Raw genomic sequence first — 23,840 nt, forward strand, 5'->3', positions numbered from 1 at the left:
GTGGAATTTACCCATATGAAAGCAGACATATGACCCGACAACCTAAACACTTTAATGTCTCATGAGTTGTGTCATCAATAAGTAATGCTGAAGCCACACTTGGCTGCCATAGGAGTGAGCTGTACTAAGAACGAATGAATGACTCTAAATCCATCCTGCTGTAATACTACCTACCCTGCAGGCACATCACTTAGTCCCTTAAATTGGAGAAACAGCAAGGATTTTGAGAATCTATTCTGTGGGCTGTCTCTGCTCTGAAATACTTGCAGAGACTCACAGGCAGTAAGATTAGGACTCCCTCAAAAGATTTGAAATACATATAAAGGAAGACGTTTTAGACACTCCCACTCGTCTGATCTGCAACCTCCTCTGTGGAAAAGAAATCAAAGTCCTCCTGCCACACATTCCTCCTGCTGAAATCAAGGCAAAAGATTCGAAATCACAAATTAGAATAGGCTCTAGAATGAAGATCAAAATGCAACGGAAGACACCAATGTAATTGAGTAGCCTTCTCCCTTTTCTGAAACTGTCTTCGGGTGAGCATTCTTTCCTCTGTAAAACTTAGCTTGTGATCTCTTGGATCAAATGGAGGGCTCACCCACCCGCCCCTCCTCCCCAAAGTGATTATTGTTTCCAATCAACAAATATAAAGCAAGCAGAAACCATGGCTCACTAGGATGCCTACCGTAAATGCAAAGGTGCCACTTCTTGGAATGCCGGCTAAGTGCATTTTCTTACAATTCCTGGAGGAGATGTTTTTGCATGCTTTTGAAGAACAGAAAAAGGCAAGACTTCCCTATATAAGGGCTGTTGAGAGAGACTTAAACTGCTGCCACCCCCAACTGCTGATGTTTGTATATTGCATTCTCAGAATAAACTTCACCTCTGATTCAAGCAATGGCCTTCTTTATTCTCGGCTTAGCAACAAACCTGGTAATTAAGATTTCTTAGTATTATTATTTTTTTAAAAAATCATTTATATAAATGTAAATAGGCCAGTTTTTGGTCCTAAAAATGCACCAAGTGAATATATAGTATAACTCAGGGGTCCGTAATCTACAGTCCGTAGACCAGTACCAGCTCATGGTCATTGGGAACCGGACCATGCAAGTAAAGGTGAGCGTGTGAGTGTGCAAAGTTCCATTTGTGCAAACGGTGGGCATGTGCCAGGGGTGAAATTCAGCAGGTTCTGACAGGTTCTGGAGAACCGGTAGCGGAAATTTTGAGTAGTTTGGAGAACCGGAAAAAGCCACCTCTGGCTGGCCCCACAGTGGGGAGGGAATGGGGATTTTGCAGTACCCTTCCCCTGCTACACTCACCAAACCACACCCACAGAACCAATAGTAAAAAAAATTGAATTTCACCACTGGCGTGTGCACACAACCATCCCCTCTCCCCCCCTTGCCATCACCTCCACTGCTGATCCACGAGCCAGAAAGGTTGAGGACTTGGCACTTAGACTTATATACTGCTTCGCAGTGCTTTACAGCCCTCTCTGAGCAGTTTAGAGTCAGCCTCTTGTCCCCAACAATCTGGGTCCTCATTTTACCCAACTCGGAAGGATGGAAGGCTGAGTCAACCTTGAGCCTGGTGAGATTCGATCTGCCGAACTGCTGGCAGCCGGTGATCAGCAGAAGTAGCCTGCAGTACTGCACTCTAACCGCTGCACCACCGTGACTGCTGGTATAACTGATTAAAACCAAAATAAAATACCATAATTAATACACCTAGCTTTTTTTTTTAAGTTAACCATTTGCCATAAACTTAAATAGGGAGCACTCAATCAAACTTCCCTAGGGAGGGAATCTACAACTCTAGTGCTCCTACAGAACAAACCTGAGATTGCTTCCTAACTAAGATAATAAAGACTCTTCAATGCTGAATGCACTACGGGTAGATGATCATTATGTGAAAATATATGGGATATGTTTCCAAGGTTTCAAAAGAAGGATAGTTTATAGTCAGACTACACTAGGCAACCTGTGCCCATCCAGTAGTTACAAGGGTGCAGTTTCCATCAGCTGTGGCCAGCCCTGATGTTGTGGCCCACCAGTGGCCAGTGGAACTGGCAACAGATTCGGACAGTGAGTAGGAACATTGGCCAGTCCTGGAGTCTGGGGGAGGCTCTGATGAGGGCCCTGTGTTGTAGGCAGAGAGGGGGCCAGAGCCGTATGCCAATTATCAGCTGTCTTCAGGGTCAGACATTAGTGAGGCAGAAGAACAGCTGGAGCTTATTCCTAGTGTGCGCATGCACAGAGTTGCCAGACGAAGGGAACAGCTAAAGAACAGGAGTCAACTTGGGAGTAAGGCCACAGGTGGACAATGAATGGCCCTCGCAGAGGAAATAAAAGAGGAGCGAAAGGGGAGTGGAGTTTGCAGGAGACAATTAGTTCAATTAATTGGTTCATGACTCTCCGAGACTCCTTGCCAAGTTTTGCAGATATTGGCCTGTCAGCTCTCCAAGCCAGATAAGGTCTGTGACTGTAAATCCTCCCTTGAAAGACTTTGCTGGATGTGAATGAGCAGAATTCGCAGTAAATTAATAAAAGAGGCTTTTGTTGGGACAAGGAGTTTTGCTTCATGCTCTTGAGAAGCCTAGGTTAGAATATCTGACAAGCATTGGGATATTTGAACAAAATTGGGGGGTTGCAGTTCCTCTCTGCTTTGCACATGAGAATTTCGAAATACAGACGAAGGAGATGGCAGCAGCTATACTGCAGGAGTGATCTAAAGAATAAGATCTTGAAAGTATAGGGGTTCAACTTGTGAGCTTCTTGAGAAGTTCTGTGTACTTCCCCAGTGCTGAAAATCTTTATTTCACTTCCACTATTCTCTCTAAATCCCGGCTTCTAAATTTTCAAGGACGGTAGTATCTAGGGAAACATATGACAAGATTTTTTGTGTTCCCATATTTCTCTAATTTTATTTATACTTTTATATCTCTCTTAAATTGATAAACTGTACTCTTCCTCCAACCAAATTCTCAGAGCGATGCACAATATAAACAACATAAACAACATAATAAAAACCTGTAATATCGGAGCAGAAATCATATCACACAATAAAATGTGAAAATATCTCTGCTATTACAATGAAATAATGATATAGTGCGCAAGTGTAAAAACACAGCAGATTAAACCATTCTTTACCCAAGCCATACATAACAAAGGAGTCAGGCTCACCTCCCTCAAAAGGGATTTCTACAAATCGGGGTGCTCTTGATTCAAATTCACAGAAATCCTACCTTTCTATGTGGCAGAACATATCACAAGGACTCTGAGAATGACTATAAATTACCTCTGAAGAGGTTCATAGAGCTACCGACAGTCCTTCAGTGGCACCACACACTGTTACGAACATTAGCAATGGGTCCATTAAGCGTCTGGAGGATAACAGGCCTTCTTTTTTCTTTTCTTTTTTTTAAAGAAACAAATTTGTAGTTTTTAAGGAGTGGAAGAGAAGGCGACTGCTTTTTTGTAACTCCTGATCAAAATCTCAGAAGCTATAAAGCAAGCAGAGCAGGATGCCCACCAGTCATAAGGTGAGATCAGACATCTTTCTGCTAACCCCTTGCCCTAAAACTTATATGTTTGATTATCTCTCGGCTTTCATTATTGTAACCTTTCCCCTCTGGCCTTTTTCAGTCACCCTTCTGTCCTCTCAGCTCTCTTTAAACCTCCCCTATCAAAATTATTTATTACTTCTTTCGCTGAGCCACTGTCCAGCTGGAGGCCTCCCAATTGCACCAACCTCAGCTGAATCAAGCTCTAGTGCTCTTTTATATGCTCCACCTTATTTTGCTTTATTTTGCTCCTTAATACACACTGTGCCTTTCCTTCACAAATGCCAGAGTTTCCTTATGGGCTTTGGTTGTACCCTTAGCGCAGTGATGGCTAACCTTTTGGGCTTGGCATGTGAAAAATTCAGAAAATGCCTCCCTTGACTGCTGGCATCTGTGTGTGTGTGTGTGTGTGTGTGAGAGAGAGAGAGAGAGAGAGAGAGAGAGAGTGAGAGTGAGAGTGAGAGTGAGAGTGAGAGTGAGAGAGAGAGAGAGAGAGAGAGAGAGAGAGAGAGAGAGAGAGAGAGAGAGAGAGAGAGAGAGAGAGAGATGCCAGCAGAGTCAAGGTAGGCATTTTCTGAATTTTTCACACGCCAAGCCCAAAAGGTTAGCCATCACTACCCTACGGATGCTCAGATGAAAGAGTAACAATCCCTAACAAAGAGTCATAAGTTAAATTATTTAAATGTATTACTTCATTGATAAATACATAATTGCAAATATTGTTTTCAAAATGTCTATCTGAGCCAACTCCAGCTCCCACAAGGCCTGGAAACTTCAGAGAATGCCCTTACACGGTCTTGCAGTGATCGAAAAGAGCTGGAAAATTCTCCGTGTTCTCATCTGCAGTTCAGAGGCTCCAGAGGCCTTGCGAGAGGGCCTTGCTCTCCTGGGGCCTCTGAAATTTCTGGAAATTGAATGAGAATGCTAGCAGGGTTTTTGGAGGCCCCAAGAGGCCATGTGAGAGTGCAGGGCCCTCTCACGTGACTTCCAGAGGATCCAGGGGCTTGGCGTGTCACCAAGAACGGCAAGGTGTGTCAACTATGACCTACGTGGCATAGGCTTGGCATGTCTTACAGCCAATGTAAATGCAGTATTTTTATTTATTAAGTTCATTTGCCACCCGTTTCATTTCACATTGACTTCGTTTTTACATTGTTTGCCCCTGAGCAGAGGGATCTTTTTGGTGTACATAACAAATCATTGGAATGGGTAGGCAATTAATGCAAAATTTAAGTAGGTATGTCAAATAATGTTGAACAAACAAAGAGTAGGTTACATCCGTGGGTCTGTGCCTGGGGGCAAAATAGACTGGAACCATATCGTGAGGTCATGATGTGTGGGGTGGGGAATTTTGGTAGTCCTGAAAGTCTGTAGAGATTCTCAGTCATCCAGGTCATGGTTGCCCCAAAAGTGCTATTTCAGGAGGCAACTGGAAAAAGCACCTTTGGGACAACCATAGCTTGGATGACAGAGACTCTCTGTCACCCAGGTTATGGTTACTTTATACAGACTTTTAGCTATACAATTTGGGATGAACACCCTTTGAATGGTGTGGCAGGGGTGGGTTCCTGCCAGTTCTAATCTTTTCTATAGAAGAGGTTCCACAAATCTACAGTGCCGTTTAGAACCGGTTCCAGCTCCCTCCCCCCGCCCGTCTGCACATCATCAAGATGAAGAGCGAGAGGAGGAATTCTGGGAGTTTTAAGTCCACAAGTCTTAAAGCTGTCAAGTTTGAATACCCCCGGGTTGTTTTTTCTAAAGGGTTAGTGGTGCAAGGGTCTTGTAACTTGACATCTTTAAGATTTGCGTGCTTCAAATGCCAGAGTTTCTGAACCAACATTTTGGTTGCTAAGCAAGAGCGTTGTTAAGTGAGTTTCACCACATTTTACAAATTGGCCACGCCCCCCAGTCACATGGCCGGCAAGCCTCTCCCACCCGGTCTCATGGCCAGCAAGTCACTCCCACAAAGCAGGCCACACCTACAGAAGAGGTTCTAAAATTTTTTGAAACCCACCACTGATGGTGTGGGAATAAGAATGGATTTCCAGAGGAAAAATACTGCAGAATACAGAAACCAGGAGCACTACTCAGGTGACCCTGAGGACACAGATAAACCTCCAAATGTTTCAAAGACCCTCTAAAACAGGGGTGTCAAACTCAAGGCAGGATCCGGCCTGCAGGGTGCTTAGAACTGACCCACAGGGCCACCCTGGAAACAGCCCATTTTTTGCTGGCACAGCTTTCGGGCCACCACAGGCAACCCTGACATGAGTAATGTATAGCTGGCCACCCCCACCCCGCCTCCCGAGGTCAAACACAATGCTGATGCGGCCCTCAATGAAATCGAGTTTGACACCCCTGCTCTAAAAGGATGCAAGTGACCAACTCTCTGCAAGGAATATAAATCCTTCCATTCCCCACCATCTAGTTTGAGCTGAATATGCTTCTTGGATGAGAAGTGAAACATCTTCAAAAGAAAAAAAAACAAAGCCCAGTTGCCTCCTGAAAAAAGCACCTTTGTGGGTTATATGGGTTACTTACAACTTTAGGAAACCTTTCTCCTTGCAGTATTGCAAATATGGAACATAGAACGGATGAAGGAGGCTAAGGCGGTGGATTAATGCCAGCCTCCCCACCTGCCATGCTCCTCCCTATATGCCATGCTCCTGAGCCATAACGCACCTGCAACCAACAATCCATGAAATGAAAATCAATTACACACTGGAAAATTTGTTGACAAGTGTTTGGTCCTTTGTCCTTATTCCCAATCGCATAATCAAGCTTTACTTGTACGTAGTGATGTCTGGAGACGTTCTTTGCATGTCAGCCTTGCCTCTCCTTTTTTGCTCTTTTGTCTTCCCGAGGTTAGTTTGGCTCTGTTAAATTGCTTCTTAGGAACAAACGTCCTTTAGGAATCAACTCTCCCGTGCTATAATCCCATGTAACATGTGTGGGATAGTGCATACCAATACTGGCTATTTAGGGTTCCCATTTGATGGGGGGCAAAACATGGATAGCCTGCAGCAAATCCTGTAATACTGAATATTCTGGTAAATCAAACAAAAATAGATAAATCTACTCAGTCCCTGTAATTAATGCAGTACCGGCAATACACTGTTGTTCCATTAAATGTCACATCTCCATATCCCTCATGGAAGCCTTCTTTTCAACCAATTTGTTTGGATCAAATACCTGAACTTGTATGGATCATTTGCTCCTTTGTGAGCTGACTGATCACACCGGGGAATTGCGTTTCTCATTTGCACACAATCTGTGGATGGCAAAACCTCTGTGGATCCCCGCAGATCTGCTTCCTAACCTGGCATTCTCCCTTTCGTTTTATTTCTTTTTCATGCTCCCTCACAATGGAGCGTGAGCCATTACTGGAGAGCCTCACTTTTATTTTATTTTTTTATTTTTGGCTGTGATTTGCTCTTTAGAAATGAGAGGCTTAAACAGCTAGACCACTTCAGCAATGGTAAGAGAAATGTAGAGACAAACCAGCAATAGTAGCCCAATGCAAAAGCAAACACATATCAAGCTGGTTTATTTTTTCCCCATGATATCCAGAGCCAATCATAGCAAGGAGGAACCCTCTGTTCTGCAGCAGTCTTGAAGTTCTAAGTTCAGCCAAAAGCAATAGGCATCAAAACAATTCAGCGGTGTTAATAAACATATCTTATATCCTCCACTCCATATCAATACTTATACAAAACGTAAGGTAAACCATACCAAACTCGATTGCAGAAAATACGACTTCAGCAACAGAATTGTCAATGCCTGAAATGCTCTACCTGACTCTGTTGCTACATCCTCTAACCCTCACAGCTTCAACCTTAAACTATCCACTGTTGACCTCACCCCATTCCTAAAAGATCCATAAAGGGGTGTGCATAAGCACAACAACATGCCTACTCTCCCCATCCTAACAACCCAATTTATTCGTATCCATTTCATGTATTCATAATCTTGTATATACTTATATCAATTACCCTATACACGCTTGACAAAACAAATAAAACTAATAAATAAATACCTGTATGTAACACATATCAAGCTGGTTTATTTTTCCCATGATATCCAGAACCAATCATAGTAAGGTGGAATCCTCTGCCTTGCAGCAGTCTTTGAAGCTCTAAGTTCAGCCAAGAGCAATAGGCACCAAAACAACTCAGTGGTGCTAATAAACATATCTTATATCCTCCACTCCATATCAATACTTATACAAAACTTAAGGTAAACCGTATCAAACTCGATTGCAGAAAATACGACTTCAGCAACAGAGGGGTCAATGCCTGGAATCCATTACCTGACTCAGAGGTTTCTTCCCCAAACCCCCAAAACTTTAACCTTAGACTGTCTACTGTTGACCTCACCCCATTCCTAAGAGTGTAAGGGAGCATGCATAAGCGCACCAATGTGCCTACTGTCCCTGCCCTAACCACACCATTTATTTGTATCCATTTCATGTATTCATAATCTTGTATATTCTTATATCTGTTATCCTATACACACTCAACAAAACAAAACAAACAAACAAACTAATAAATAAATAAATACCTGTATCTACCTATTACTACAAGAGACTTCTTTTCAAAGAGGCAATTGTAGAATCTGGAAAACAGCCACTTTTCCCCATAACAGTTTTCCTGCCTGTTTATTTAATGCTGTACATCCCCCCCTCCCGCCCTCAAACAAAGCATCTTTCCAAAGACATGCATGGTTCAGCTTGGACCACAATGCCTTACTGTGTCCACACAGTTGCCATAGCATTCATTGCCATATACCTAGGCAAAATTCAGGTTTCCAACAGTTTTTTAAAAATTTGCCTTTGAGGATACAGAACGGTAAATTATTTCCTCAGTAGCTGTTTGTTAACCCTGCTCTGCATCATCCATGCATCTTTATAATTCTTTATACAATGGAGACATCACGGTATAGTGGTTAAGAAGATGCTCGACTAGGAGCAAGGAAATTCGGGGTCTGGTCCTCCCTTAAGTGTGGAAGCCAGCTGGGCAATCTTAGGCCAGTGATTCCCTCTCAATCTCAATTCAACCTCCGGCTTTGCAACAAACCAACTGATAAACAAAGCCTCTTGTTGCGACATGCACTGATAGCTTTGCTGGAAGAACTAGCTGAGCCCAGTGCAAAACAAAGCACACTTTGCAAACATATGGGAATGAGGAGGAGGAGGGGGGAAGAGGAAGGGGAAGGGCAACAACAACATGGAGTTGCAATCTCCACCCATCAGAGATAATAACATGCTAGATTTACATAGTCTTCTAATCAATAAGTTTGGACCTTGAATTAATCCCATTTAATAGAGACACACAGGCATTAGCATATATCATAGGCACACTGTTTACTGGATGCAAAAACACTCTAAGTGTTAAGGTACCTGCTACCCAAGTTCCCAGTTGTTGCCCTAATATGAGTCTTACTGGATCAGTCTAAAGCCTTACCTCTCCCAACATTCTTCATCACACACAACTCAGATGTCTTTAGGGAAACTCATCTCTAGGGTATAAAATGTCTCCAACCGCTGCTTCATAAGAACTCATATTTTGGATATGTTACCTTTGGCTTTCAAAGTATATTAGTTATTCAAAATAGTTCTCTTTGATTCCTGTATATATTTTCCAGTGTTTTTTTAACCAATTGTTTAAATTGATGGGCAATTATTTCATCATTTAACTATGTATGTCAAATGATGCTAACTAAACCTAGACTAGGTGTCATCAACTTTGACAGAAGGCAAGGAATTAAGGTGGTTATCCTGCATGGTCCTGCTGTCACCCTCCAGTGAACCCACAATGGAACAAAATTGGAAGCAAACATTAAGGAGGGCATTAGGGAACCCATCCTGCATTTATTAAGATTCTAAACAGGATAGTATGAGTGATGTTTCAGACTGTTGCCCCACTGAGTTATGTAGTATGGGAGTAGATTAGTGTAGGATATGAAAACAGTTTGGGGCAGCTTGGGAGAGACCTGTGAAATCTCAGAAGATGCTGATGTTGAGCAACAAATTGCTACAGTGATGGGTTGTTGGTGGGGGTATGGCTGGATGCAATGGCCTGGCCTTTCCAGAAGAAAGGAGACTCATTTTGTTGAACGTGCCTGCTTCCAAACTATCTGCCTCCTTTCCGGGTCTGGAAGGTGGACTCAGGCTATTGCTGTTGGATGTCATGTTTCTATGTGGAAAGACCACAATAATCCAAAACATGGTGGTAGATGAATGTGCCATGCATCATTGAAAGGAAGCACAGTTGGACATAGATATGGATATCACCATGGCATGATTTACCCTTCTCTGTTTGGCTCAGCAGCCCCAACTTCAAGGTCGGGGGGGGGGGAATGTTTTGTGACACCTTAATTGTGACTAGGTATGAATGCCTGAAAGTTGAAATTGGGCCACAGAGTCGAACTATGGCTGCTGGTGCGTACTGACCATTCTGCTACTCACCAGCAACCCTGCCTGAACAATTCGATCTCATGGCCAGTTTGGTGTTGGAGTCCCAAAGCCATTAAAAAGGGGGGGGGGGTTTCAGTCTATGCCCTGAGTGTGGGAATTAGACAGGGCTAGAATGGCATGTCCTCCATGGTAACTATGAGTTTGTCCCAGATGACTTCTAGGCTGTCATATACAGGCAGTCACATGCTAGTTCTGGTGTTGACCTTAGAGCAGATGAGACATGTTTGCATGTTGGGAGACAAGATAATCTTTTCAAGTTATTATATGGTCGATATGTGGATTATGTTCTATCTCCGCGGAACAAATTAAGGTGGCCTGATGGACCCTATGGGGTTTCTAAAGATGCTTGGGAGATTTTTTCCCAGGGACCAGGCAGAAAGTTCTGTCACATACTTTCTTGAACTCTGGAACTCAGAGACAGGAAAGGTGTTGGACAAGACTGCTCCCATGTGGCGTCTCTATAGTCACTGATCCTGCTTCTTGGATAATCAAAGATCTCCAGACGCTGAAGGGCCAGAAGAGATGTCTAGACCAATATTGTGGAAATGAAGAGTGAATGCAACTAAACATGGAGGTGTTAAGAACAGATTCTTGTCCAGTGTCTTATACAAGCTCATCCACAGTCTTCTGCGGAGGATCAGGTGAGAAGTTTTTACTTGCAGGCTGTTGTGATATGCTTTTAAGTCCTTGTTAATAACATCGCTCATATTCACTTTATATTGGATGTCATTTGATTTCAGTACAGCAAGATTAGTGAGGTTACATCCTGAGAAATCATCCTGGATTCTTTTGAATTCACAGTCTAAGGAAGTGGACGGGGTAGCTTAAGACCCATCACTGAGCATTGAACCCAGAAACTTCATTTTGGAAAGGAAAAATGCCCCTTTAGTGGAACGGGTACAACTATTTGCCTTGATAGAGGCAGTGGTGTGCTCCTCCTAGCAGAGGATTTCTCCAACAGCAATTTTCGACTACTTTTGTCCATTTTCTTATCTTCTCCTTAGGGGGAAGATATCTGAAGAAGTTAGTGTGGTTTCATTTGTCACACAGCCTAGATAAAATGAATTAGCTAGATCCCAGGACAAGAATGGATGGAAACTTGTCAAAGGGAGATACAACCTAGAATTAAGGAAAACATTTCCAACAGTGAGAACAATTAATCAATGGACTAGCTTGTCTCCTGAGGCTTTGGGTCTCCATTAGTGGAGGTTTTCAAAAATAGACCAGAGAACCATTTGGCTGGGATGGTATAAGACTCCTGCCTTGAGCAGGGAGTTGGACTAGAAGACCTCCAAGGTCCCTTCCAGTCCTATGAATCTATGGTTCCATTGTACATATTATAATGTGTGGCTGCCATAGAGTTCACCTCTCTCTCTGATGCTCTTTAATGTCTATATAAATCCATCAGTTGGAGTGAGCTATCCTCTATGTGCTGATTATATTCAATTATATATCACTATCACAGGCAAGGTAGAGATAAGAGTGGAAGTTCTTGGTTTGTTCCTAAAAGTTGGAACAACAACAACAACAAAATCAAACTGAATCAGAATTGTTTGTTGTTGTTGTTGTTGTTGTTGTTGTTGTTTATTGGATTTATATGCCGCCCTTCTCCCAAAGGACTCAGTGTGGCAGAGGATAAGGTGGAAGTGCTGTTTGTAAATAATCAGTCTTTCCCCCAGTTCTTAGATCAGGTCTAAAAGGACCACACTCTCCTTAAAAGACCAGATCTGCAAGTTAAGGTGCTCACGACTCCTGCTTGAACAGTAGAGGGAGATCATGACTATGGGAACTTTTGCACAACTTGCGATCCTTTTTCAACGAGGAAGTCCTTATGACAGTGACTCATGCTTTTGTTGCCTTGCAATCAGACTGCTGTAATGCTCAGTACATGGGGTTGCTTTTGAACATGATTCAGATTGTAACAGTCCTGCTGTTGCTGGAGGGGTGTTATTTCTACAGCACAACACCTGTGCAATTGTCACAGCACTAGTTGCCAGTAGGTTTCTGGGTCAAAATTCAAATAGCTATTATAAATCTATAAAGCTCTTTTAAAAGGCACAGCTCCTGCTTACCTTGGGGTCCATTTCCTCTGTAAAATGCCCATCTTGTGAGGTCTTCTCAAAAGAGGATGCATAGGATCTCCATCCCAAAAGCAAGCAACGGGCCTTTTTTGGGAATAGCCCCAAATTGTGCTTATCCCTTGAGGTCCATTTCATATCTAAATTGTTGGGGTTTTCAGTGGACTATTAAGAGAGCCTTTTTTTCAAGAGGCATTTGGGCACTAGGTTGGGTTGATTTGTTTTGATCTTCTACTTTCTGTCTGATTTTTTTTTGTTCCATTTTATTCTGTCTGATCACAGCTTTTATATAATATGGGCTGAGGTTGGTTGGTTTGCTTTTTAAAAAAAGCGCTATGGTTTTTTAAATTCTGCCTGTTCTTGTGAAACACTTCAAGTCAGTGTGCTGTAGCAGTCTATACATTTATGTAAGCAATAATAAAGAAATAAGCCTATCTGCATTGTCACAACAAGTCAATATGGCAGACTGCCTCCTCTTTTCTCCACAATGATGCCAACACCATGCACAACATAGGTTCTTCTCTCCATGGATACCCAACATGACCCAAATATAACATTTATTCCCTACCTCACCATCTTCAGAGAGATAAGAAGCCAGGCACTCACCACTTTAAAGTCAGCGGGGCCACACGGCTCCCCACGGAACAAGCAGGAGAGCAGCATTTCCTGGATATCATGGCCAGCTCGGTCCGAGAACTCCCGCATGTTAAAAGGTTTGGGCTTGAAGTTGCGGAAATTTGCCTTCTCCTGCAGGATCTCCAGTTGTTTCTCATCAGCCATTTGGGTGTCCGGAATCTCGTACCTGAGTGGGGAGAAATCCAGAGCATAGTCATAGGGGTTGTGTTTGGGTCTCCCTATCGGTTGGGTTGGTTCAATTCACGGAGAAAGCATCTGAACCTCAGATGCAAAGCATCTGTAAGGCAGGTGGGATGGTCAGATGGATGCTGGAGATACACCTGGGACTTCTCCGTTCCAGCAGTAAAAGCACAGTGTAATTAAAACCTAACATTGAGACTCTTCTCTGAAGATAAGCAACTGTTCTTCACTCCTTGCAAGACTAACCAGGCATTTCCAGATTATATAATTACTCCTAAAAAAAGGAAAAGAAACAGCCACTTTCCACTGAGGCAGCTTTTCCACTCTCCAAAGGCATAACACATTTTACATTAGCAACCAAGATGTTGTTCTCCTGCGCGACAGCTACACACTACAAAAAAAAAAAAAAAAACAACCACCACCAGATATCGGCTGTTCCCTTGATTTTATGACAACTCTTGTCATAAAGAAGGGAGTGCATGTGAAACAGTGAGGGGTGTCAGTGTACAGAGTTTACATTCTGGAAAGAGACAGTCAAAATGTTTAGGCATAGCCTTGCACACACTTGTGCTTATGCATTTATTCACAGCCTGTGGATGTTTAATACCAATATACATCGTGTCTGGTTCATTAACAGCAGTCAAGTCATGTCTCTTTGGGGAATTGAAGAAGTGGTTTCAATACTTTCCACCTCCTCCGGGGCACAGGATGTGCCAGCTTTAATGTTTCAACCCAGCCTGCTTCTTCATTAGCCTGCTTGGAGGATCATCCTTTGCCAATGATAGCACGAGCTCTGAATGAGCCCCCGAGAAGGAAGCGTGAATATCCCAAGCCAAAAGAGAACAACGTCTTTTATTAGAGCAGAGAGGTGGAGGCTCAGCTGGCTTCAAGCCTGCGCTAAACAGTGTCAAACATCACGTTCCATACATGGCAGAAGTCAAGATGAGATGTGGTGGTGGCCGGTTGTGTATTAACCATTATGCAGACTAAGCACATGCTTAGGGCACCAGGCCCAAAGGGGCCACCACACAGTTGAGAAAGAAAAAAAAATCAATGAAGATTTATACAGTACGTACAAAGGAGGGGGGGGCACCAAGATTTGTCAATGCTTAGGCACCAGTGAGCCTTAATCCACCCACTGGAGGTAGTGGGAAGGCATACAGCAAAACATCGGGTGGAGGTGTTAATGGGTGTCTTTTGCAAGGCTCAAGGCACTTAGTTCCTTCTTTTAAGCTCTCCGAACTCAACCCCCAGCCACAACAATTTGGACTTTGCGGTTTGTTTATTTATTAAATTTATATGCTGCCCATCTCACTCTACAATGGGACTCTGAGCAGCTTCCAATTAAAATAATATATATTATACTTAACAAGATTGCGTAGGTCCAAAACAAGAAAGACCACATACAAGAATGGTACAGTGATGGTTTCTTCCCTATGAGTCTACCAGCTATCTCCAACACAGAGCGCAAAGGTTCAACGAAGACCCTGAAGAAGCTTTCTAGTGGTCGAGAAGACAGTTCAGGGCCTTCTATTGTTCTATAATAGTTTTTGAGTATAAGCCACCCAATGCTGTATATATGCATATGCCAAATCAATGCAGGTTGCAAATGCAAAATTTGGAGGTTGCCCAGTTTGTCTGCACCTGTTCAGCAAAACAGGCTATTAGAATCAATTAGAATTACAAAATATGATGGTGAAATCTGAAATAATGTCGGTCCCTAAATCTCTCACAAATGTGTAATGGTGATTTCCTGGTTATGGCCTGAAGTTTAGCGTCCCTTCTTAGAAAACCGTACCACACTGGCAGGGCAAGCTGCTGCATATAAAAAGGGTGCCAACCACAAACTTACTAGCACTGATGATGTTAGCTAGTCAGGTAATGAAAGGTCTGTAAACAAACAAACAAACAAACAAACAAACTCAAGACTACACCAAGCACTCCGTAGTTCAACCATGAGCTACATATATTCTCTTTTACTGGCTCCTTTTGATAACACAGAATAATACACAAAAACATAGAACATTTTTAGGAACTCCCATACAGATCATGTTTATATGACGAAGGGGGCGCTTTTGATTGTGTCTTTGATATGTTGATTTCTGCATGTCTAAACTGCTTTCTATTTGCAAAAGGAATCAATAAAGGCTCTAAATAAAGTATTAGGCATTTAAGATTTCTGAAGGAAATAAACAGGCTGCTGGGCATAGGGGGCAGACTGAAGGCCTTCCCCGGCTGTCCAGAGATGGGCAGAATGCCACCATTCCATGGAGCTCTGTAACTGTCAATTGTATAGGATGGATTCACTGGTATTACTTGATTGACATTTCTATCTAATGATTTCAAGGAGCATTTAAACTCTGTCTGGTGAAGTCTGGAAGGCGTCATCTTGCTCTATTTGGCCCCAGACTGAGAAAACCTGGCTGGTGCTGTGGGACTAATGTCAACTAGTAGCCAATTAGCTTCTTGGCACTTAAAGCAATTAGTATCTGGCCAGCAGAGTTTTCGGATATGAAAAATTCCATAACTTTCAGAGAAACATATGGCCAACCCCAAACATTGCTCGGTTGGCAAAATTAAAGAATAAATCAAAAATATACCCTGTTTCCCTGAAAATAAAACCTCCCCGGATAATAAGCCCAATTGGGCATTTGAGCGCATGCGCTAAAATAAGCCCTCCCTTGAAAATAAGCCCTCCCTGAAAATATTGCAATGCAGCGGCGACCATGAGGTGATCATGCTCGCCACCTCCTGCCCCTCAAAAATAATAAGACCTCCCCCAAAATAAGGCCAAGCGCTTATTTTGGGAGTCAAAAGAAAATAAGACCCTGTCTTGTTTTCAGGGAAACATGGTATTCTGCATCAAGAAACCAGTACATTTGATTCTTGGGATAAGTAAATCTACCAGGGTTATGCATAGGTTGCTTATTTTCCATAAATCTGCAAAACGGTATGCAACAATCCAGATCCCCCCCCCCCCCGTAGTGGAACAATAGGAAAAGGAGAACAGTTTGTCACTAATCTTGTGGGGTGGAAGTGCAGGAGTATCAATTTTGAGGCCCCTCAGATGTCTCATTCTTGGCTTTGTGCAAGGCTCCTTCTGTTATGAGAACCAAGAATAGGAAACTGTAAGACTTCTATACCACCACCCACAGCCAACACATATACAGTTATTATCTATGAGAGTTTTAAAAGCCCTGATGTATTAACAGATGGCATACTTTGCACATAGCGAACCACATTAGATCAGTGCCATGGGTCGGACTGCTACAAATACTTACATGCAAGCTGTCCATGCCATCCCTTTTTCTTCTCTTTTTCCCAAATTACAGTTGTGGAAAAGAACATCTATATCTATAGATAGCTGCCTATATAGCTATATAGCTATAGCTATAGCTATCTATGTCTATGTTTATATCTCTATCTATCTATCTATCTATCTATCTATCTATCTATCTATCTATCTATCATCTATCTATCTATCTATCATCTATCTATCTATCTATCTATCTATCTATCTATCTATCTATCTATCTATCTATCATCTATCTATCTATCTATCTATCTATCTATCTATCATCTATCTACTGTATATCTATTTATATATCTATATCTTCTGTTTATCTATCTATCTATCTATCTATCTATCTATCTATCTATCTATCTATCATCTATCTATCTATCTATCTATCTATCTATCTATCATCTATCTATCTATCTATCTATCAATCATCTATCTATCTATCTATCTATCTATCTATCTATCTATCTATCTATCTATCTATCTATCTATCTATCTATCTATCTATCTATCTATCTATCTACCTACCTACCTACCTACCTACCTACCTACCTATCTATCTCTATCTCTATCTCTATATCTCTATATCTATCCATCCATCCATCCATTCATCCATCTATACACACACACACACACACACACACACACACACACACAAACACACACACACAAACACACACCCCATTTTAGGGAAGCAGGTAGCAAGAAATCCAAGCCATACTGCTGCAAGGAGCAAAGACAGGCTACCAAGTCTGCCCTAAATTTTGGATTCCACCCCCACAAGAGAGATTCAGAATAAACTACCAGAAATATGCTTAGCTGACGGTTCCCCGATTTGGGCATTTTTATTTACTTATTTATTATATATTTCTTACCCCACCTTTATTACTTTATAAGTAGCTCAAGGCAGCAGATATACCCAATACTCCTTCGTTCCTCCTCCCACAACAACCGCCCTGTGAGGAGAGCTGAGCTGAGGGAGTATGGCTGGCCCCAAATAACCCAGCTGGCTTTCATGCTTAAGGTAGCACTGGAACTTATAGTCTCCTGGTTTCTAGGCTGGAGTCTTAAACATTGCATCAAGCAGGCTCTCTTCATTTGTATGAAACCCAATTGATTAGATGGAACACTGGCTTAACTCAGGGCAGCAGGTTTTTCATTAAAATGCCACATTTTAACTTACAAAAACCAATCCTGACAAAACGAATGACCATTCAATTGGGCAGCTTTAAAAAGAGGTGGAGGCGAAGGCATGGAGGGGCTGTCTATCTTGATGCTCTGAGCCCTGACAGATAAACAAAGCCTCCTTGGTCAGTGGCAATATACCACCACACCTCATTAGGAAAGGCAGGGCTGGAAGAGAGGCTGATTGTTTTTAATGTCTGTTTTTAGATTTTTAAATTTTCCACTACCATCTGGCTGGCAGCTACTAGAAATAGGGTTGGAATTTTTCTGTCCAATCCAACTAGTTCTTTTTGGGTTTTTTTAATGTTCTGAAATAAAGGACGATTTGTTATGCTCTATGAAATAGTGGCATTTTGGCCAAAGAACAGCTCTTAGAAGAAAGGGAAAAAAGGGACATTTTGTAAAATTAGCTCTCCCCCCCCCCATGATTCAGTACTATAGTCATATTTGTCTACTTCCCTTGGGTAGAGAGCAGGTAGCAAGATAGGCAATGGGGATCAGTTGCTCCAGGCAAGTCTGGTTCTGTAGCGAAATATTTGTCATTCAAGCAAATAAAATTACTCAGATAAAATATAATCCCAAGAACTGATTGAACCATGGACTTCAACAGAAAAAAGAATGGAGAAAAATCATTCTGATATCAGATGCTGTGAGAAAACAAAATTCTGCTCCAGCCTCCTGCATATACCACTTAAAACAGATCACATCCCAGTAGCAAGCTTTGCAACATGAGGTTCAAGGTACTAGCTCTTCTCCTCCCTCCATTTAAATTTCATACCGTCCTGAGTTAAAATCTATAAAAATTAAGTGACAGAAAAATCTCATCCTCTCCTTCTGTCTTGAGGAATACAACTGAATCAAGTTACAGGGAAGCACCTGGCTGACCAAACTGATTGACCAATACCTGGTTTCAGGCATTAACTAAGAACCTGGTTAGTCTCAGATGGGGGAGACTGCCCGGTAATCCCAAAACTATAGTCTAGACTGGGAAGTCAAAACAAACCCTGGATGAAAACACTAGCCAACCACTTTTGTGTGGTTGCCAAGAAAACAACGCGGGATATGTTAATTCACAGGAGTCAAGCTCAGTTCAAAGGAGACGTTACTTTTATATGCTGGGGAGTTGCAATTCTCACCAGTAGAGGGCAGTAAAATGCTAAGATGAGAAAGATGAAATTGGGGTTTGTTTTTTTTAGGGGGCCTCTTGGAATCCTGACTTGGAAGCTGTTTTTTGCACCCCTTCGAAAAGATAGCAGTGGGCAGCCTCAGCTTCCAAGGGCTCAGTTTCCTCTCAGAAGGGACTCCCCCTGTTGCTCCTCTTCAGCTGATATCCAGGACGCCTCCCAAACTCTGATTTACCCTCTGATTCGTGACTGGCTACGAATCTCAACTCCAAGAATCTGAAAACAGGGGAGTTCAAGCAGAGAGTACATTAGCTGCCTTGTGTCAAAACTACAATCAGTTGTACAAGAAATACTTGTGGTTCAATCCACAGCATGGGAGCACATCACCCTTAAAGTGGAACAGGATCAAGGCAGGCTCCCACAGGGGACTCTCTGCCACACATAGGCAGCAGATAGCTTTTCCAGTGAAATATGTTGCATCTGAAAAGGAATCAAGCACACAGAGCTACTGGTCTGGCTTGAAAAAGAGCTGGCCATGTTCAGCCATAAAAACTCACTGGGTGACTTGAAGCAGCCACGATTTCAGTCCTTCCTACCTTACAGGGTTGTTGCTGTGGGAATCAAAGGGGCAGATAGCCTGGAAAAAGGTCAGCTGTCTGTATAACGTAGACACAAACCACCTCCGAAGCCCATATCAGACCCAGGTCAGTGACCAAGCATATAAAGTCTCCCTCAACTTGAACTCCACTCCTACAGACTTTATAGACTACAAGCCATGCAGTTTTCTTGACAACAATACGAAGCAGTTTGTCATTCTGCCAGTGCTAAATAGCTTGTCACGCAGAAACGCTTTCAAATGTGTGTCAGATCACAGTATGAAAATATACATGTTGCATACTTCAGTGCCCAGTTCAAATATGTCCCAACACACACACACACACACACACACACACCGCCTCCTGTAGTGGCCACAAGTGCGCCAACTGTTGCACACCATCCCAGAGATGCTCCGGGACCTCTGGCTTTGCACACTCGCAGGGCATGGGGGCAGGGGAGTGGTTTCCCCCTCCCCATCCTTTGACCCACCTGCTATTAAGCAGGGCGAGGAGCTCCCCAGCGTGGTACAGATCATTCTTGGTCACCCGGCTGAAGCGAAACTCGTTGAGGTTGCAGAAGGTGATGGCTGGGAAGGTCATGTGGCTGGCAGCCACCTCGTCCAGCTTGGTGACGTGAGGGTAGCGAAAGTAGTACTGGATCCTCTCATTGCAGACGAAGACCAGCACAGCCAAGGAGCCCAGGAAACACAGGGTCCAGAAGATGCGCTTGACTGACAGGCGCTCGTAGGAGAAGATGTGGGACAGGCCATGCAGCGTGGAGCTGCTGGCGAATGTCTCGATGCTGACCGGGTGCCCGTTCTCCACCTCCTCCTCGTCCACCTTCAGGTCCATCATGGTCCGAGCCGGAGCAGGGTGAAGAGGGGGGGATGGACGGGGGAGGAAGCCGCACTAGATGGAAAGGAGACAAGTGTTCAGGATACGTCTCTGGCCAGCCTGGCCATTACCCCCAATTGGGAAAGACCTCAACCCAGCGCCCTTTCCCTTCCCCAGCTCTTGCCTGGAGGAGATTTGCTCCCAGGCGGTCTCCTCTCCTCCCTGCCCTCTTCCAGCCAGGCTCCATCCTCCGCTGCACTTTTAACCCGGGCCGGAGGGATCCTCCCCCTTCTTCTTCTCACCCACCCACCCCCAACACACCCAGCAAGCCAAACCTGAAAGCAAGGCCAGCGGCGGCGGCGGCCGGCCGTCAGTGTTCAACGGCGGCGGCGGCGACGGCGGCGGCCGCGGCAACGGTTCGCCGGCTCAGCGGTTTGGGTTTGCCGGGGAAGACAGACGCGAAGACGCGGCTGGAGAAGCGAGCGGGAAGCCGGGCAGGCTGAGGCGGCACCTGCCGCTTGAGGGCGGGGGATGGTGGCGGGAATCCTTTGCCTCCCGCCGCCGCCGCCGCTGCTGCTTCTGGCCTCGCCTTCGCGCTCGGGAATCCAAGAGAAGCGTCGATCGCCGGAAAGCAGCCGACGGAGAGGCTCAGCGACCAGCGGCGGCTGCTGCTGCGGCGGCGGCTGCTGCGGCGGCGGCTGCCTCTCCCCCAAACACATGGAGGCTCCCCGGTGGCGTGGCGAGAGAGGCCGTTGCTTTGGGGCGGGGAGGGGGGGTGAGCGCGGGAGACGATCGCGCCTGGCGGCAAGGCAGCAGGATCTGCGGGGAGTCACTGCGTCCGAGGCGAGGGCGGCAGGGCCCGGCTGCGCTACCCCGGAGTCTTGCGAGAGAGCGCCGGGTGGCGGTGGCGGCGGCGGCGCATGTGTGTGTATGTGTGTCCCTGTGTGTGCGCGCACGGCTGTGCGGGAGGAGGAGGAGGAAGAGGAGGAGGAGGAGGAGGAGAGCGGCTCGGAGGTGCCGGGCTGAGATTGCAGGGCGGCTTGTGCGCATCGGCGGCGACAGCGAGGCTGCGTGAGTGTGTGCGGCGCGCGTGTTGTTAGAGGTTCCCCTCACTCTTTCACATCAATCAACGTTTCCTCCCCCCCCCCTAATTAAAGGCAAAGTTCCTTCTCGCCTTCCCCCCCACACACACTTCGCCAACAAAAAAAATATCAAAAGCCAAATCCGCACCGTCGGGAAACGAGCAAAGCCCAGTCCGCACTTAAACATGTCCAGCAGGTATCCTGAAGTGGCATTTGCAAGTGGCGAGATGCAGGGCTAAGAAATAACTATGGTTGTGTTGTAAAAGTCTGCCCGTGTTCATTTTAAGGGCAGGGGGTTACTGTGGAACTGAGGCCAGCTCTGGTTTTCCTGATCAGGACTTCTTCCAGATTTAATATACTCAGTACAAAATGGTCTTGTTATGTTACACCTACAGCAGTTGCTTTACACTGAAAGTATACAATAGGTAAGTCTATAGTGTGAGAAGGTTCTCTCAAGTTTTCACTCAGGATTTGGTTCATCAAGCGCTCTTTATATTTGTCCTGGCTCAGTCGGGTGGGGAAAAAAAATATTGTTTGCTCTAGCACTAGTAACACCTTTTAAGTGAGGTCTAGTCATACAGTCAGTTGCAAATGAAATCCAGAAAAGTGCCTCTCAGATCTCCATCTGTATTAACAGCAGATCTTCCCAGAAAAACTAAAATAGACAGACCCAAAAAATACCCTTCACTGAGAAGAAATTCAGCTTGCAACCAGCAAAGAAGCAATATTAATTGGGCCAATGAGGGGATTTCATTCTATGACTGCATTCTCTCTCTCTTTCTGTGTGTATGTGTGTTTGTGTGTGTGTGTGTGTTAGCAGCGCCAACATCTCTTTCCACTTCTTTCTTTTACTCAGACATGAAAATCAGCCCTTGATCAGCAACCCATTTCTTGATACACTGTGTATTACTAGCACTTGTAAAGGATTCCTCTCCCCTGACGTGCCAACAGACTTCTAAAAATGGAGCAGCTAGTCCCTGTTGAATTCTCTGTCTAGTAGTGAAAAATGCTGTTTTGTCGCTTCAGGTAGCTGGTGAAGACAGCTTTACTGCCGGGGAAGGAGAGCTCCCCCACAGGAGGTGACTGTGTCCTTTGCTATAGAAGAGATATGCAGCAAGAGTCAGCAATTTAGTGGAAGGAAAACACGGCTCAAGAGCCTTGAGAGCACTTGATTAACTGCACCTTCTTCCCTGCTACTCAGCCAGAGCTGTCATTAATGTGACCATACCAATAGGCTTGGTCTTGGCCCAGTGAAATCAAACGCTTTAAAGAAACAAGGGGGCTGGAGACAAAATCGGGATCAAGAGCACAGAGCCTGTGAAAGAAACACACAGATAAGTTCCACTTAGGCATTTCAGTAGGTGGGAAGAAGAATCGTGTTGTCTCGTTGCACAGCCACATCTGAAAAAGGCACAAACGCATGTGGGCACAAACACTTTGGTTTCTTCTTGGTGCAGAGCTGAAGGCATGCATGGCACGAAGAATGTAAACAGCACCAGATTTTTTTGCACTTGCATTGAAAACCTGGACTACAATTTTGCAATTCCTTCTTTTGTTTGGTAAAAACAGCTGTCTCCATTAAGTAGACAACAAATGTGTTCAGACTGGATTGAGAGGAGAACATCTGGGCCTGCTGTGCTGGGCAGCCGTTGTGCTGTAAGTTACAAAGCTGTGCACCAATTTTGGCTGCCTTCAAACCCCCCCCCCCCCTTGTGAGCCCAGAGAGGCAATTGAACGTGCACCCCATCTTCCTGGTGCTTTGGCAGAATTAACCAATTCTGGAAGGTTAGCTTATGACCTGTCACATCTGTTGCGGTTGGAGCCTGATGTGCAATTTAAGAATCAAATAAATACCATGATTTATTTATTTAGTATTCATTATCTATTTATTTATTATCTATTAATATTTATAAGCCTTCCAATAACAAACGGTACTCTGGACAGCTTGTAATAACAGCCAAAGGATAAAATGCAACTATTAACAAGAAAGATTATAAAGGGTTATAAAATGTCCAGAAATATTCAACTAGTGAAACAAAACAAAACCACTTAAGCTGTTCTAAGAGATGAGTCATAGGTTTGGATTTCCAATAAAAGGTTTGAAAGGCCTGGTCAGATGACAATTTTCTTACCCTGAAAAGCGTATACCCTAAAAAAAGTGTTCATATGCAGAATTCCTCCTTCAAAAGGCCTTTTCATAAAGAATGTCTGGCCCATGGGATGTCACTGAACCAAAATTTTGAGTAACACAGTTGGCATCCTAGAAGTTGAATGTAAGCATCATTTAGAGAACCTTAAGTCTCTTGTCTTAAGATCCAGGTCTTAGTAGGAGCTATCTCTGCAGGTGTCAGCACCAAGCCAAGCTGGGCAGTTCTGGAAATCAAAATTGGCCTTGATCTGTTCTTGAATCACTTAGAACTGCCCCCAAACTTTTGGGACCAGGGACTGGTTCCATGGAGAAACTGTTTTTCTGTCCTGTGGATGCGGCTCTGCTTGCTTGTGTGGCCCGGTTGCTGGCATGCTGCGGCCCGGTGGCCATCCATGGACCAGGGGTTGGGGATCCCTGACGTAGAATCCCTGGACCATTGGCAGGACTGGGAAGCCAAACATTGTTCCAGAAGAAGTAATGGTCTTTATTTCTGTAATACCATGAAGAAAACTACATGGGTGCATTCATCCAAATCACGTTGGCTTCAAATGAGCATTTATCTTTCAATAATACGCACAATCTAGCAAGCCAGCATTTAGGTAATCAGGTTTCTCATTTGATGATGGCTTTTTGGTACC

The 23,840-nt window shown here is 44.1% G+C and overlaps 1 protein-coding gene across 1 annotated transcript in view; it reads right to left on the minus strand.

Annotated features, from left to right (window-relative positions):
* The window catches only part of ASIC1 (acid sensing ion channel subunit 1), a 233,987-nt gene extending 213,380 nt beyond the window's left edge, over positions 1 to 20,607 (minus strand). The window contains exons 1-3 of the mRNA XM_087710378.1: positions 20,307 to 20,607; positions 19,628 to 20,046; positions 12,722 to 12,917 (exon numbers count right to left, since the gene is read on the minus strand). Of these exons, the coding sequence (XP_087566504.1) occupies positions 12,722 to 12,917; positions 19,628 to 19,992 (561 nt within the window). The 5' untranslated portion in view covers positions 19,993 to 20,046; positions 20,307 to 20,607. The remainder of the gene's footprint in view (positions 1 to 12,721; positions 12,918 to 19,627; positions 20,047 to 20,306) is intronic.
* Positions 20,608 to 23,840: the final 3,233 nt, after the last annotated feature.

This window comes from Thamnophis sirtalis, unplaced genomic scaffold (genome assembly GCF_051295495.1).
Source record: "Thamnophis sirtalis isolate CommonGarterSnake01/CBP01778 unplaced genomic scaffold, rThaSir2_p1.2 scaffold_3, whole genome shotgun sequence".
Classification (NCBI taxonomy): domain Eukaryota; kingdom Metazoa; phylum Chordata; class Lepidosauria; order Squamata; family Natricidae; genus Thamnophis; species Thamnophis sirtalis.